General features: G+C 49.8%; 1 protein-coding gene across 5 annotated transcripts in view; it reads right to left on the bottom strand.

Moving 5' to 3' along the window:
- The window catches only part of BRPF1 (bromodomain and PHD finger containing 1), a 551,318-nt gene that overhangs the window by 105,644 nt on the left and 428,911 nt on the right, over nt 1–16,763 (bottom strand). For 3 of the 5 annotated variants that reach the window (XM_069643245.1, XM_069643248.1, XM_069643246.1), the window contains one exon: nt 6,452–6,588. In XM_069643245.1, coding sequence (XP_069499346.1) covers nt 6,452–6,588 — 137 coding nt within the window. The remainder of the gene's footprint in view (nt 1–6,451; nt 6,589–16,763) is intronic. The other 2 variants (XM_069643247.1, XM_069643249.1) reach the window with 1 other exon arrangement.

Here is a 16,763-nt window from a genome sequence, read left to right as displayed (position 1 = left end):
TGAGAACCGCGGTGGTGCTATTCACAAGACGCTGAAACCGTGAAGTGCCGCTGATCTGAAGTTTGCCCATTGCTGCTGCCGACCTTCAAATCGTAGTGCAAGAGTCCCCAGACGTCCTCCCTCTTGTCCCCATGACTGAGGCCCAGGAACAACAGGATCCGTCATACTACAACTGGAAAACATTTCTTCAGACCCAAGGTACTGTAAACCAAGGGGTACTTACCACTTGTTGTGTAGCCTTGCTAGCTCTCACTTGAGACTGTTCTTGGTTGCCTGTTGCAGAGTTGCTTGCAGCTTTGCCCTTCACAAGCCTCCCAGCTTGTGGCCAACAGTGATTTCAATTTCTACAAAGATTTCTAAAATATTGTGCAAGACTTTTTACTTACCTTCAAGAAATGCTTACGCTCCCCTAAACATTTGCTCAATTGACATTTGCTGTCCTGGCTCCCTAAAATACTCTAACCTCAGACTTTGTGTTTTAACTATCCCTCCAAAAAGTCACACATTCTATAACTTGTGTAGCTAGGAAAGGGTTAATCTACATTGCATTGGGGGTTCAAAAGTACTTACCTGCTTAAGAATATTTGTTAACCATTGTTTGATTACCTAACCTTTTCCTTTTGACATCTTTTGATTCAGTATTGCTCGGAATATGGTTATTTAAGTCACCTCAGGGTGTAGGAAGTGTGTGTGCGATCCCAAATGGGTATCTACTGTTTTATTGAATCTGAGAGTATTTTTGAAGTATATTTTAAGTGTTACATACTTGCTCCCTTCTAAGCAGGGCTTATTCAACTGACTGATACATTTAAAAAATAGTTTAATCAAGAAACATTGCTTAGTGTTATTTGGATACTTGTCAATGTGAAACTATGTTGCAACCCTACAGCTCACATTGACCCCTCTTGAGTTAGACCAAGCTGCTTAGTCACTCTACCAACTGGTGTAGTACAAGCTTATACCAAAGGTTGGTACTGTATACAATCTTGCCTAACAGCATTGCGCAACACACCAGGGTCTGACTACCATTAAACCCCACATGAGGTGGTAACCGGACGGTGCATTAGACTTCCCCTGGCTCCTCCCACTAGGGCTCTTACAGATGCAGAAACAATGTCTAATGTGTTGGGACAGGAAATGTATGATTACACTGCTGCCTTGATGGCTAGTGCCTCTTATTTCTCACCATCTGCAGGCACGACGTGAGAGGCCCAAAGGAAACAAAGGTGGCAACGATACAGAAACAAATGAAGAACGGCTCAAACCACCACAACTCTACCCTGGGGATGCTGTAATCCTCCAGAACTTCACCCATACCTGGTTCAAGGCCAGATTCACAGGACCACATATAATAGAGGAGGTAGCTGATCGGCGGTGAAGATAAAGGGCAAGAAAGCCACGAATTTTCTCAGTGATATCAAGTCCTGTCGAGTAGCGGACTCTCCTAGCAACAACAGCGAAAGGGCCAACATCCCGCAAGAAGAACAAAAAGAACAGCAAATAGTATTACATCCCAGCAGAGGCCAACCCATGATTACTTGCTCCCGAGCGAGAGAGTGAGGGTACACTGTTCTTTTATTTTCCTTTCTGCGCACTGAAAATACGAATTGTGAAAGTATCGACTGAATTCTCTATTGTTCCAAGCTTCGCCAAGACCCTCACCCCACAACCTTTCATGGCAAATTTGTCCATTTTGTTAGGAGGTCCATCCGTGCAAGAAGGCCCTCTCACAGTTTGTTCTTTCGTGTTTTCCTAGCCTTTTGTCCCAAACATACCCACGACTTCATTGAGGAAGTCCCTCAGTAAGGAACAAGGTACTTACCTGTAACTGTTGGTCTCCAGCATGGGTCTGGCATGGATTCACGTGCTCATGAAATTCTCAGTCGTCAGGCTGGGAATCCCCGGTAAAAGAAAAAACAGTTACGGTTTAGTTTCTAAACTGTCTTTCTACTATAAACCACTGAGCTCTGGGTCATACTGTCACCAGCCAATGACTGCCCTCTACCTAAGCCCCTCCTCTGGCAGCCATCTTCAGATTTGGTAGCATGTAAAGTGGCAGTAGGACCAAGAGAAGAGCCGCAGAGGGGTAGGCGAGAGGGTTTGCATGTGAATCCATGCCAGACCCATGCTGGAGAACAGTTACAGGTAAATAACTTGTTCTTTCTCCAGCATGGGGTCTGGCATGGATTGACATGCTCATGAACTAAGAATACACAGCAGTACATAATTACACAACCACGGGCGGTGGCAAGGCTCAACAGAAGCAATCTCTTACCTCCTCATCAGGCTCACCTTCAAGAGAACAGGTTGCATAGCACTGCTTGGCCGACTCTGGACTCCTCCCTGGAATCCCTGCTGATGCAGTAGAATTTCGTGAAGGTGTGCTTGGACCTCCACGTAGCAGCCCTGCAAATGTTCAGCAGGGGCACATCAGACAGGAACACTGTCATAGCAGCGATCGCTCTGGTAGAATGGGCTCTCAGACGGCCAGGCGGCTGTTGGTTTGCCAACCGATGACAGTGAGTGATGCAGCCGGTGAATCACCTGGAAATGGAAGCCTTGGAAAGGACCGTCCCATGGTTCACAGGACCAAAGTTCACAAAAAACTTAGAAGTGTTCCGGAAACTCTTTGTAAGGGCAACATAAAACTTCAGCGATCGGGCCACATCCAGTGAGTGCAAAGTCCTTTCAGCCGGCGACAAAGGCGTTGGAAAACACAGGCAACACCAAGGGCTCGTTGATATGAAATTCCGACAGAACCTTGCGCATGAAGGAGGGTTGCGTCCGCAGCACCACACTCGTCTCGTGGAAAGTCAAGTAAGGCCACTTGTAGGACAGAGCCCGGATCTCACCTACTCTTCTTGCAGAGGTGATGGCCATGAGGAAAGCTGTCGGCCCCATGAGCCTAGTCAGCACCACGTTGAGCTCCCATGCCGGGGCTGGAGCCTTCACCGGCGGAAACGAGCGAAACAGTCCCTTGATGAACTCTAACTAGACGGTGCGACCACAGTGAAGAACGTCCCGGAACGCTGGTATAGCAGGAAATAGCTGGCAGATGTACCTTGATGGAGGCGTGTGCCAACCCCGATTTGGCCAAAGACAAACACTCAAGTACTTGATGAGCTGTGACCCTCAAAGGGATGATCTTCTGCGACCGGCACCAAGTCGCAAAACGCTTCCATTTGGGTCCGTAACACTTCAAAGTAGACGCGCTGGCCTTGGCAAGTATCTCCTTGCAGTCCGCCAAAAGCTCATAACCACCAAACTCTAGTGCTGCAGGAGCCAGGCCTTCAGATTTAACAATCCTGGGTTGTGGTGCAGAATTGCACCTCCTTCCCTGGTGAGAAGATCCGCGACCACTGGCAGCTTGACTGAAGGGGACGCCGACATGCTTAGAAGGTCAGGGTACCAGATCTGCCTCTGCCACGCTGGTGCGACGAGGATCATCCTGCACCTGTACTGTCTGAGTTGATTGTAGTAGTGGCAACTGAGGGAACGCATATAGAAACAGGCCTTCCCAAGGGAAGGAGAATGCGTCTCCCATGCTCCCCGGCTGGGGGAACCTGCTGTCAAACCTCCGCATTTGGTGTTCGTTGCAGTCACAAACAGATCAATCTGGCTACTGCCCCATTTGAGGAAAAGGTTATCCACTTGATCCTGCCGAAGCTCCCACTCCTGGCAAGAGCGCTGCTCCCTGCTGAGAGAGTAGACAACTGTGTTCTTTACTCCTGCCAGGTGAAACGGAATGAAGAACATCCCCTGGGAGACAGCCCAGTGCCACAAGTCCTGCGCCTCCTTGGAGCGCTGGAGATCTGGTGCCCCCTGCTTCCAGATGTAAAACATTGTGGTGGTATAGTCCGTGAAGACCCTCACCACTTGCCCTTGAGGAACGGCAGAGATGACTTAAGGGCACAAAAAACGGCCCAGGACGTTGATGTGTAGAGTCTTCTCTTCCGGCAGCCACAGGCCTCTGGCATGATGACGTCCGGTGTGGGCAACACATCCTTCCATAGAAATGTCCATCGCGCTCACCTCACCACCTTATCACTCAATGGAACTCCTCGTCGAGCGCGATTCTGTCCTGGAAGACTTCGGACACCTGGACCCAACAGCGTCGAGGAACTCCTGAAGTAGACTCATCCACGACCTACAATGCCGAATCAGGTAAATGCATGCAGAGAAGAGACTTGATGGTCCTCACTGTGGCGAACTTCAGTGCCAACAGCCGTTGCATCTTGCCAAAGATGGCCGCTATCCTCTCTTCCGACGGTGACGCCAGACAGGACACTGTGTCCAGCCTGGATCCCAGGAACAGCGCGTCCTGCAATGGAGTAAAGCAGGACTTTGCATAATTCACAGAGAATCCCAGGTCCGTCAGCAGTCGGACGGTCCTCGCTGTGTGATCGACAGCGATGTCCCTTGACTTGGCCCGGATGAGCCAGTCATCCAGGTAAGGATATACATGAATAGCCTATAGTCGTAGATTTGCTGCCACCAGAGCTAGGCACTTGGTGAAGACTCAGATGAGCCAGTCGTCCAGGTAAGGATACACATGAATCACCCGTAGTCGTAGATTTGCTGCCACCAGAGCTACGCACTTGGTGAAGACTCTGGGCACTGACTTCAGTCTGAAGGGGAGAGCCTTGAACTGGTAATGGTTCCCTTGAACGACGAAGCGCAGGAACTTGCAATGTTTTCCGTCTATGGGGATGTGGAAGGACGCGTCACCTAGATTCAACAACAAAAGAAGGTCTCCCTCCTCCAGCCCCTTTCTTTAACATGGCCCAAACTTCCAGCAGCAGCTGAGGGATGTGTTGTTCCTGTCGGGCTCCCGGTGGTATTCGCTGACACTGCAGTTGAAATTCCAAAGTGTGTCCGTGGGCGAGAGCGTCCAGTACCCATCGATCAGTGGAGATGGTCTCCCACACAGTGCGCCAGCCGGCCTCCCACCAGGGTGTATGGATGGGGGCCCGATGTCTTGGCAGGTTCAGTCGTGCTTGGAAGTCGGCGTGCCGCACTGGGGGCCTTGACAATGACGGCCAACTACAAAGGACTTGCAGCAACCCCTGTTGGCTTCCTGGGACGAAGAACAGGAGGGTTGGCGCTAATAGGATGAGCCTCTGCCGAAACCCTTCGAAGACCTGCTAAACTTCCCGCCTGAGGAACGAAAGGATGGCCGGTGTTGTTGCAGAGTGCCCAAGGCATGGGCCGTCTCCGTGTCAGTCTTGATGGCCTGGAGTGATTATTCGAACAGCATGTCCAGGACCCTCGTCTGGACCGCCTGTTTAAAGTCGATGGCCTTGAGCCAGCCACGACAGCGAGTTCCCATCTGGCGGAAACCCGTGTCTGCAATGTCCAGGGCCACTGTGATGGCGTGGTCCAACGCCACCTCGCTTTCCTGGAGGATCTCCAAAGCCTCGACCGTTTGTCATCGGGGAGGAAATCCAGGAGTGAGGGATCAAGATTTAATAAACTGGAGCTAACAACATCTCCTGGGTATGCAGAATTAACTGTGACTAGGAACCACCACTGAGAAACAATGTGCTGGTACGTAGCATTGCGCAAATCTAACTTCCACCTAAGATGTAAACCTATTGTTTTCTTTCTAAATTATTTATAATCCCTTACATTTAAAATTTTATATAGATGTGTACTAATGTCTTTATCGATTGTCCCAAAGTTAAATTCACACAGTTGTGCATGTTCTGCATCAGTTCGCCTGTGGAGCTGAAAGTAGCTCCTGGTAATGTTGCCAGGCCAATCAGAACTTTCCCTGGCTATAAGCAGGAGCTAAATGGCTCCCAGCTCCCCTGAATTTCGAATCCTGATCTACAATCTACTCCCAATGCTGTAGGGATCTTGCTGAAAGCAACCGTTCTAATGAAAAGTATCCCTATTTGGACTTCAGCTACTTTAAAAATCTATAATTTTTTTTTGTAACTTGTCATAAGACCTTCCCTTCGCAGCAGAAATGAACATTTGGAATTTCAGAAGAGACTGCACGTTTCTGCTGAGGTATTATGCTGGGAAAAAACAGGATTAGGACAGGAATATTTGTTTTCATCTCACTTTGCACATCATCCACACTGCTGGCACAATAATGTGCTGTTTACACAATGCTATGCATCACCATTTTGTAGTGCTGTACATGACATCTCACTATTGCCCAAATTAATGTTATGCTAATAGACCTCGGATTTGAACATGCGACTTGCATGTGAAAGACAGTCAGCAGAGAGTGTGCCAACTCACAGAATAACTATCTGTGTGCAATTTACATGTTACATTTGCCACTGCCCACCCCCACCCTTGTACATTATTTGGCAACACTTGTGAGCATTGTCCAGCAACAAAGTATTTTGTAATGCATCAACATTAAAACCCTCCCACACATTTCTAGTGGCATACATTTCAACCAAGAGCAGTACAACAAACTATTGAAAAACATTACGTTATTAAGAGAGACTACCAGTGCGGGGTAAGAAGGATATCCTCGGCACTTTGCCCACACCAGGTCCAAGGAATCCAGAGGGGAATCTTCATCCTCCGATAGCCACCCAGATGATCGGCTCATACCTTTACGTGCCACTGCATAAAAGGACAGACAGGAGCTTAGAGAAAAGAACGATGGGCTGATATCTCACATATACAAAAGGCTCAAGTTCATTTTATAGTCACATTCTTTCTAGTCCCTTTCCATCACTCAATCCAGTGTTCAGCCAACAAACAGTCATTTTCTTTATATAAACATAAGAGCTGTGCTCGTGATCCAAAGTCTTCTCAGGCCAACATTCATTCAAACCACTCACCAATAACCACTCCAAGCGTGGCTGATTTCAGAGGGCTGTCTGCTGGGGTGGAGGGCGGGCAAAGCAGCATGAGTGGGTGTGTACCACTGCTTGTGGTTTCTCTTGGAATGTGCGTTTGTATGAACATCTCACTTGGTGTGTAGATATCAGTCCGAGGTGCGTATATGGGTATGCTTGTGTTGCTCTGGGCTTTAGGGGGAATTTTCATTTCTGTGGCAAGTCCCTTTAAACTTGGAGACAACCAGCTCTTACGATGAACTTGGGGCTTTTTAATTTGTACTCCTGAGTGAGTGGGACTTTTCCCCCTACTCCCTCATGTGTTTTACTGACTAGGATTTTTGGTTTCTTACTGTTTAATGGAGTCTGGTAAAGTACATAGACATCTGCTGTTTTGTATAGCGACACACAAAGTTTTGCGCAGGCCACGAAGAAGTCCCTTGGATATCTCTTAATGTTTATATTTTCTAGGGTGAACTACTGTTCCCAATTATAGTAAGATGACTTGGGTCTTACTTAACTTTTCTTTTGTGGGTCCAGCACACACCACCCTTTGTGGAGTGCTGGAGGGTTACATAGTAAACTCCTTATCCCACTTCTCATGTAACATTTTGTTACACTAACTACCTTTAATGGCTGGTGGCAGTGGTTTCTTTATTACTGCCCATGTGCCATGCATCTGCAGGCTGATTCCTCAGCTGCAGTACAGCACCCAAGGGTGACAATTTTTCCAAAATGCCCCCGTCTTCTTGTTTCGCCATTTCTTGTTAGTTAGTTCCTTCTGGCGTTTACTCTGTTTGAACCAGGTTTGAGACTTTTGTGCATTTTCCCTTCGGCGGGATTTAGCCCTGAAGCCTGCCCAGGCTCCAGTGTGTCTGGAAAGGCAGGAAGTGAGGGAGGGTGCTGAAACTTCACTGTCCTTTGTCTTTAGTTGTGCCTGAGTGAATTTGGTTCCGAGTGGCCTGCTGGCTGTCCAGCCGGACAGACACCCTGCTGGGTGATTGACAACCTTAGGGTTGTGAATGAATGGAAACTTGCTTAAAAGGCAAGGTTTTTGGGACTAGAGGCAAAGTCGACCACTGGAGACCAACATCAACGAAGATGATGTGAGGAGATGCCAGCAGCACCCTCCTGGACCGATAAGTGCACGGTGAAGCCATGCAGCTGTACTGACCCAGTTTTCGTTTCGACTGGGAAGATCCGCAAGAGACTACTTCCTACTTTGGGCTGGTGGGACCAACTAGCCTCGAGACAAGCTTCATTTTGGGGCAACCACTGACATGTTGTGACTTGCCAAAGCTGCAGAATCCCAATGCCCGGGGACCCCTGTCCATCATCGAGTGCATTTTCATCAGAAGTGAGAATCCAATCAAAACTTTGTGGGCATCCAGAGGACCCTAAAGAAGCAGGAAATCTTCTTCCTAAGTCCAGGACCAAGGGATCAAGTAACTTCCACTAGAGCTATTTGTTCTTCCTTAGCATAGAGAAAAAGGTGTCAAAACCACAAAAGGGCACTGAATCCAGGAGAATCCGCTGCTGCAGAGTCTCTCTCTGTAGTGCTGCCGAGTAGCCTGACAGACATCCTTCCTTTCATCACCACGACCAAGGGTCTGCTCCACTGCAACGGGAAGGCATCCAGCTGTAACCAATTCTGCAATTCTCAGGTGCTGTGTGGCTTGGGGTACATCTATATTTTGCCAATTGGTGTGCTTCCTAGCTTGGGGAGGACTGTTTCCAACCCTTTTTAGATGACCTCAACTCGCTTGCACTCGCCCCCCAGCTTGTGCTTCTTCAGGGGGGCTCCTCTTGAGCTGATGTTTTTTCTACTGAAGTACTTACTATTTTAAAACATTTTCTAAGAAGAGTGCATCAGAACCTTGAACTGTCCTATTGACTTTAGCTGTCCTCGCACCCTAAATGCTCCTCTTCTGAACCTATTGGCTTTGGTGGTGATTGTTCCTTCCCAGATATTAATTTTTGAACACTATTATTGCTGGGATAAAAGACTTATCAAGTATGTTCTGATCTGACAATGACTTTTCCCACCTTGAAACTCAATATTGTAATGGTGATCACAAATCAGTGCCAATATTGACTTCAAATAATGTCACTCAGGGTGCTGGAACAAGTTTAGCATAAGAAAAAAGTGTTCGCCTACTTCACTGCTTTTGTTAAATGGAATAATAACTTGAGTCAATGTTACTATAAGTTGCTGCTTTTGAAAGATTCTCTTTTTTTATGTATCGTATGCTTGATAGGCGATTATACAAAAAGCGCCTTATCCTTGTGTATACAAGCCGTGCATTACTCACTGTAATAGCATTTCTGATGATTGTATCTGCTTAGATTCACATGCTGTGCATTTAGACCGGCATCTAATGGTAATCGCATAGTATTGCATCTTTCTTTCGAAGATCGAAAGGGACGTCGACATGGATGCGATTGTAACACTATACATAACGTGACGTGTACCCAAAATCCCTCACGCGTCATGGTCCTTCTATTGTGTTTTTTCTGCCGTGAGGGAGCCTTATGGCCAGCGTGAGTGAGTACAGAGAGAGAAGGTGTAAGATGTGTATGTTCCTTCTACTCCAAGAGGGGAGGAAGGGGGTGGGCGCTTGTGAATCTAAGCAGATACAATCATCAGAAATGCTATTCCGGTGAGTAACGCATGTCTTCTGATGCTTGTAAATCTGCTTAGAATCACATGCTGTGCATAGACTAGCCAGCAGTACCTAAACATGGTGGTGGGATGTGTGAAGGAACAGTAGCAAAGAGAGGTCTTAGCAACGCTTGTCCCACCTTCGCATCAGACCTAGAATGTGCATCTAGGCAACAGTGTTGTGAAAAGGTGTGTACTCCAGGTTGCTGCTTTACAAATGGACTCAAGAGGAACATTTGCAATGAATGATATTGTAGACCCAGTGCCCGAGTAGAGTGTGCTCTAGGCGTGAAGGGCAGTTCTCTCTTGGCAAGAGTGTAGCACAGTGTGATGCAGTTCACTACCCACTCTGAAATAGCTGATTTAGAGACAGGGTCCCCTTCTCCAACAGCTGCCACTGAAATTAAAAACTGGTTTGTCTTGCTTAGTGGTCTTGTCTTTGCCAGGTAATAGATCACCACTTAACTCACATCTAGTGTGTGGAGAGTTCTTTCAGCAACGTTAGTGGGGTTGTGGAAAAAGGTGGGCGGTTCCATAGACTGGTTCACATGGAACTTTGAAATAAATTTAGGCGCAAATCGTGGGTGAGTGCGCAGGAACACCTTATCCATGTGAATTGTGATGAATGGGTCTTGAACTGAAAGGGCTTGCAGTTCACTAACTCTCCTTATTGATGTGATTGCCACTAAGAAGGAGGTTTTGTAGGTGAGTGCTTTAAGGCTAGCCTTATACTTCGGTTATGATATATATGTCATGTCATTCATAACGCGCCTATCCACAGGTTTTAAGGCGCAACAAGGCAAGGAAGGGGGAACAGAGGGAAGACAGACAACGCTCTTGCTAGGCCAGGTGACATTGAGATCATGCAAGTGCAGGGGGAGGGACGAGGGGGGAAGGGACGAGGGGGGAAAGGGGCAAGGGGGTAAAGGGGCGAGGGGGTAAAGGGGCGAGGGGGCAAAGGGGCGAGGGGGCAAAGGGGCAAAGGGGCGAGGGGGCAAAGGGGCAAAGGGGCGAGGGGGCAAAGGGGCGAGGGTGGCCAAGGGGCAAAGGGGCGAGGGTGGCCAAGGGGCAAAGGGGCGAGGGTGGCCAAGGGGCAAAGGGGGCCAAGGGGCAAAGGGGCGAGGGGGGCCAAGGGGCAAAGGGGCGAGGGGGGCAAAGGGGCGAGGGGGCCAAGGGGCGAGGGGGGCCAAGGGGCGAGGGGGGCCAAGGGGCGAGGGGGGCCAAGGGGCGAGGGGGGCCAAGGGGCGAGGGGGGCCAAGGGGCGAGGGGGGCCAAGGGGCGAGGGGGGCCAAGGGGCGAGGGGGGCCAAGGGGCGAGGGGGGCCAAGGGGCGAGGGGGGCCAAGGGGCGAGGGGGGCCAAGGGGCGAGGGGGGCCAAGGGGCGAGGGGGGCCAAGGGGCCAGGGGGGCCAAGGGGCGAGGGGGGCCAAGGGGCAAAGGGGCCAGGGGCAAAGGGGCCAGGGGCAAAGGGGCAAAAGGGAAAGGGGCAAAAGGGAAAGGGGCAAAAGGGAAAGGGGCAAAAGGGAAAGGGGCAAAAGGGAAAGGGGCAAAAGGGAAAGGGGCAAAAGGGAAAGGGGCAAAAGGGAAAGGGGCAAAAGGGAAAGGGGCAAAAGGGAAAGGGGCAAAAGGGAAAGGGGCAAAAGGGAAAGGGGCAAAAGGGAAAGGGGCAAAAGGGAAAGGGGCAAAAGGGAAAGGGGCAAAAGGGAAAGGGGTTAGTGTAGTACATGGGATTAACAGTAAAAAATAAATAAAAACCCATAAATACAAACCAATAAATAAAAGTGCGACCATCTGTTGGCAAGTGCAAGTGCAGACATCAAGTGTCAAGTGCTGGTAGGGGACTGTAGGGATACAGAAACAGCCCCCACATGCAAGGGTTGCCAGGGGGGCATTGCAGGTGTGCAATTGGCGGGGAGGGGACCTGGGCCTGAGATCAGAGGGGAGCCAGATGACCAGTGCAGTTCAGTTTAGCCAGGAGTTCAGCAGGCGAGAGGAAGAGCAAAAGCAGAAGCAAAGAGGAAGGTCTTGAGGTGCTTCCGGAACCAGAGATGGTTTTCAAGTTTCTGCAAGGCATGGAGGCTGTTCCAGAGGGAGGCCCCATCAGAAGAAAGCTCTACCACCAACTCATTGCTTGGAGACACAACTGATCTGGGGGAGTTGGAGGCGGATGATCGAAGAGCTCGAGTAGGAAGATACTGAGAGTTGAAGGTATTGAGGCCCTACGACCCAGAAGGTCTTGTGGACAATGCAGAGTGTTTTGAACTTAATCCTGGCAGCCACTGGGAGCCAGGGCAGAGATTTCCGTCCTGGTAGAAATACGATCCTTGGGTTTGAGGCCAAGGACAAGTCTCGCAGTCCAGTTTGGATGAGTTGCAGAGGGCGGAGAGTAGAGGCAGGCAGATTTAGGAAGAGGCTGTTGCAATAGTCCAGCCTAGAGAGAACCAGGGCTCTGGAGACGGTGAGCTTCTAGGGGAAAGAAAGGAAAGGAAGAATACCTCTGAGGAGGTGCAGCTAGTAGTGGGACTTCTTAGAGACATCAGAGATGTGAGTAGAGAAGGAGAGTGTGGAGTTGAAGATGCCCCTGAGATTTTTGGCCTCACAGTTGGGAGCAGGAAGAGGGCCAAGAGTGCCTGCCAGAGTGCGACAGGAAAGAAAGGAGCAGGTGTGCCGATGAGGAGAATCTCAGTATTACTGGAATAAGGCAGATATCATTGGTGGCACACCACTCCTGGATAGCAGACAGTCAGAAATGAGAGAAGGAGAAGTGGCAGAAGGGAGCCTGAAAGTGAGTCGAGTGTCATCCGCATAGCACTGAAGGTTAGGGCTGAGAGCAGCAATGCGGTGGCCAAGAAGTGCCAGGTATTGAATGAATAGCCAGGGAGAAAAGGTTAGACCCCTGGGGAACACCACAGGTAGTGATAGAGAGGAATGACCCAAGTTGGACCTGGGCGGATCGATTGGAGAGGAAAGAGGCCTGCCAAGCCAGCGCCTAATCGATGATACGCGAATTATCATGGAGGCGGTTGAGCAGGATGGCATGGACCGCGTCAAGGGCAGAAGAGTGATCAAGTAAGAGGAGGACACAGGGGGGTATTGGAATAGAGGCTGCGGAGCAGGTCTTCATGGATGTTCAGGAGTGCAGTTTCCGTGCTTCTGGCAGCTCTGAAGCCAGACTGACGGTCATGGAGAGAACCAACAGATTCAGTGTGGAGATTAAGCTGGGAAATGGCCAGCTTTTCCAGAAGTTTGCCCAGGAAAGGAGTGATGGCAATCGGGTGATAGTTAGCCAGGCAGGAGGGGCCGGCAGAGTGATTCTTAAGAAGAGGGTGCACAAGGGAGTGCTTCAGGGGGGAGGTGAAGACTCCAGTGGCGAAGTAGTGAATGCAGAAGTCAGCCAGAGCAGGAGCCAGGGTGTCAATGTGGTCCTTGATGGTTTTGGAGGAACAGGGGAGAACCTGTTTTGACGAGAATTTCATAGACCAGTCTGGTCTAGAACCCTCGTCTGGGGAGAATTGGAAGGCAGAGAAGGAGAGGTGGCCGAAGAGGGGCCGCCAGAGAAAGAGAGGGGAGTAGAGGGAGGAGAGGTAGAGGAAGAGAAAGAGAGGACAGGATGCCCTGAGTTTTAGAGATGAAATGAGAAGCAAGGGCCGTGCAGAGGGACTGGGAGGGCACAGGAGAGTAAGACTGCAGCAGGATTGGCCCGCTCCTTGCAGATTTGAAAGGTTTAAAGGTTCAAAGGGAGACCCCATTAGTCTAGCAAGCACAACGTTCAGGTCCCATCAGGGAGCTTCGTTGGAAGTGATGGGGGGTGAATTCTCTTTACTCCCTCCATAAATGCCTTTATTACTGGAATTTTCCACCACAAGACTTTCTTCTGAGACGTGGTTTATGCTGAAAGGGCAGCTAAGTGGACTTGAAAACTAGTCCTGATTCCCACCATGTCAGAGATGCGTCTGTGGTAAGAGTGGCTTCTACTGCGGGGTGGTGAAGGTTTTCCCCTGCAGAATGTTTTCCCTTGGCTACCACTACAGAGACTGAACTTAAGGGAATTGAAAACTAGTCCTGATTCTAGCAGGTGAGTTAGGTACAGGACAATATGTGTTTGTGTGCATTCAATAGGATTGATGCTCTTGCCATTGCACCAGATGACAAAGCGCGTCCATTTATTGGAGTAGCAGTGTCTGGTGTTGGGTTTCCGTGCTTCCCGGAGTATGTCCATACATCTTTGAGGGAGTTGGAGGTGCCTGTAATCTAGGACCTCAGGAGCCACGCTACTAAGTTGAGAGTTTGAGGGCATGGATGAAGCCTTTCCCCCTTGTCCTGCGACAGCATGTTGTATGGGAACGGCAGGTTCCTGCGAGGGGAGACTGAAATTGCCATGAAATGGGAGCACCAATGTTGGCGGGCCCACATCAGGGCCACCAGTCTCCTCCTGACTGTTACCTGGTGCAGCTTGTGCACTATCCCGTTGAGCAGGGGAGTCGGGGCAGGAGGGTGGATGAGATTTGGGAGTCAGAAGGGGGAGGCTTACGCGTAGACATTTTCCTGACCATGTTATCCAGAGACTGTTCCCTTTGGAGCAGTTCTGCGGGTACCTGGAGGTGTAATCTGGGCATTGTGCGTTCTCCAGAGTTGCAAACAAGTCTATCTCTGGGAAACCCCAGTCTGCGAAGATGTTGAGAACAATGTCTTTGTGTAATCGCCACTCATACTCTACGGGTAGTGGAAAGTCTCTGCTGAGTACATCCGCTAGAAGATGGAGTTCCCCTGGAACGTGTTGGGACAGGAGGAGCATCTTGTGGTTGAGAGCCCCATTTCCATATGTTTTGTGACAGTTTGGATAGCCCAGGAGGGGGAGTGTCCCCTTTGTTTGTTTTGGTAATACATGGCCGTAGTAATGTGAGGACTAGAACTGTTTTCCCCTGGAGGTGTGGCTGGAATGCCTTCAGGGCCTTGAACACTGCTAACAGTTCCAACAGATTTAGGTGGTTGGTTGCTAACTCTGGGAACAAGACTCTGTGCGCCATCTGATGAAGGAGGTGAGCCCTCCCCCACCATGTCAGAGATGCGTCTGTGGTAAGAGTGGCTTCTACTGCGGGGGTGGTGAAGGTTTTCCCCTGCAGAATGTTTTCCCTTGGCTACCACTACAGAGACTGAACGAGGGCTGCAAATACTACCACTAGATCGTCCCATTGTCTGCTGGCCCGTCACCATTGGCTCGAGAACCACTCTTGCACGGGGCGTAGGCGCATACTTGCATGTGGAACTAGGTAAATGCAGGAGGCCATTATCCCTAACAGTTACATGGCTTTGCGTACGGTCATCTCGTGACTGGCTACAGCATCTTTTTAACCCTCTCATTGGAGGGGAAGGCGAGACCGTCTGTGGTGCAAATTAGACCCCCCGAGAAACTGCTTTGACTTGGCTGGGGTCTAGGCTAGACTTTCCTCGTTGACAGAGAACCCTAGACTGAAGAGGAGATCTACTGACTTTTGGGTATTTGTTAGGCATGTTCTGTACAAGGCCCCATTATTAGCCAGTCGTCAAGGTAAGGGTAGACTGGAATGGACTGCTTGCGCAGGGAAGCAGCTACTACCGCCAGTACCTTTGTGAACACCTGTGGGGCTGAGGCAATACCGAAGGCAAGGACCTTGAACTGATCGTGCTTGTCCTCTATCATGAACCTTGGGTACTTTGTGTGCGTTGGCAACATTGAAATATGAAAGTATGCATCTTTCAAATCCAATGTTGCCATGTAGTCCCCCTGCACCAGCAGTGGGATTACTTCCTGCAATATTCTCATTCTGAACTTTTGCGGTTTGACATATTTGTTCGCTGGGCACAAGTCTAACACAGGGCGCATGGTGAGATCCTTTTAGGGTACAAGGAAGTACACTGAATAAATACCTTATGAATGGGGACGACTTCTTTGGCACCCTTTTCCTGAAGCATCTGCACCTCTTCCAGCAGTATTTGCACTAGTTCTGGTTATAGGCGTCTGCCCTTTGGTGGATGATCTCGAGGTGGCCGGTGGAACTCTATGCAACAACCGTGGGTGACGGTCTTCAGTACCCAGGTCCTTCTTGAGATTTACTCTGCGCGCCAAACCAGTTTTGGTCCCTTTGTTCGTTCTGTATTTGGCGGGGTTCACTGCTGAAGCCCACCTCTGGCTCCACTCCAGCGTGTCCGTCAGGGCAGGAAGCAAGGGAGGTGCCTGAAACTCCCTGTGAAACTCCCTCTTCTTAGTCTCCTTGGTTACAGGAATGCACCCAAAGGTGATTACCTGTTTCACCACACTTCTCTGCAACTACAATGACTGCGATCACTGCTTTAAGTATGTACATCCCTCTTTATAACCAGCAAGTACCATTATGATCCTTTAACCTACGCTGTGATACCACCGGGTTTGGGCGTATTAACAAATGTAATTAATAAATAAGTGCACAGAGGGTCGCAGGGAGGGGAGGGTCAAGTGCACCCGGTCGGTTGAGACTGGGGTAATTGTAGAGAGAGCCACTATCTTAGGTTAATTTCTCAGCGCGTTGAGTGTGAGTGGGGTGTAAGGCCCCGCGGCAAGCACAAGAGAGGACTGGCGGTGGTGTCGGGGACCAATGAGACTTTGAGGTACACCAGGCGGCCAGTCCGCATGCTGTAAGGAATAAGAGGAGAGAGGGAAAGGACAGAGAACTAGGTTACCAGGGTAGCAGGAGAGAGAAGGAAGAGGAGAAGAGGAAGGTCTTGAGGAGTTTTTATAATTTCAGGAGATCTGGCTCAAGACGTAGGGCGGCAAGGAGGCTATTCCAGAGGGTGGCATCTGCTGAGGATAAGGATCTCTCACCAAATCTCTGCTTAGAGAACTGGCTCACTCGCAGAAGGTTGGAGGTAGAGAAGCTGAGGGCTCGTGAGGACAGTATTTAGGTAGGCATCATTGAAGGTAGGTGGGTCCCAGGCCCCAGAAAACCTGGTCAATAATGCAAAGGGTCTTGAATCTGATCCTTGCAGCCACGGGGAGCAAGTGGAGGGATTTCAGCGCTGGAGAGATGTGCTCCCTGGGCTTGAGGCCAAGAATAAGTCTCACAGTTCTGTTCTGGATGAGTTGCAGAGGGCGCAAGGCCGAAGAAGGGAGGTTGAGGAACAGGAGAGAACCAGGGCTCTGGAGACAGCACGCCTCTAGGGGAAGTGAGAAAAGGTGTACCTCTGAGGAGGTGTAGCTGATCTTTAGACTTTTCAGAGATTTATGAAATGAGAGGAGGATAGAGTGGAATCAAAGATGACTCCAAGGTTTCTTGCTTCGCAG

The sequence above is a fragment of the Ambystoma mexicanum genome, chromosome 2p (assembly GCF_040938575.1).
Source record: "Ambystoma mexicanum isolate Mex_15411 chromosome 2p, UKY_AmexF1_1, whole genome shotgun sequence".
Lineage (NCBI taxonomy): Eukaryota > Metazoa > Chordata > Amphibia > Caudata > Ambystomatidae > Ambystoma > Ambystoma mexicanum.
This window is presented reverse-complemented; position numbering and strand designations above follow the sequence as displayed.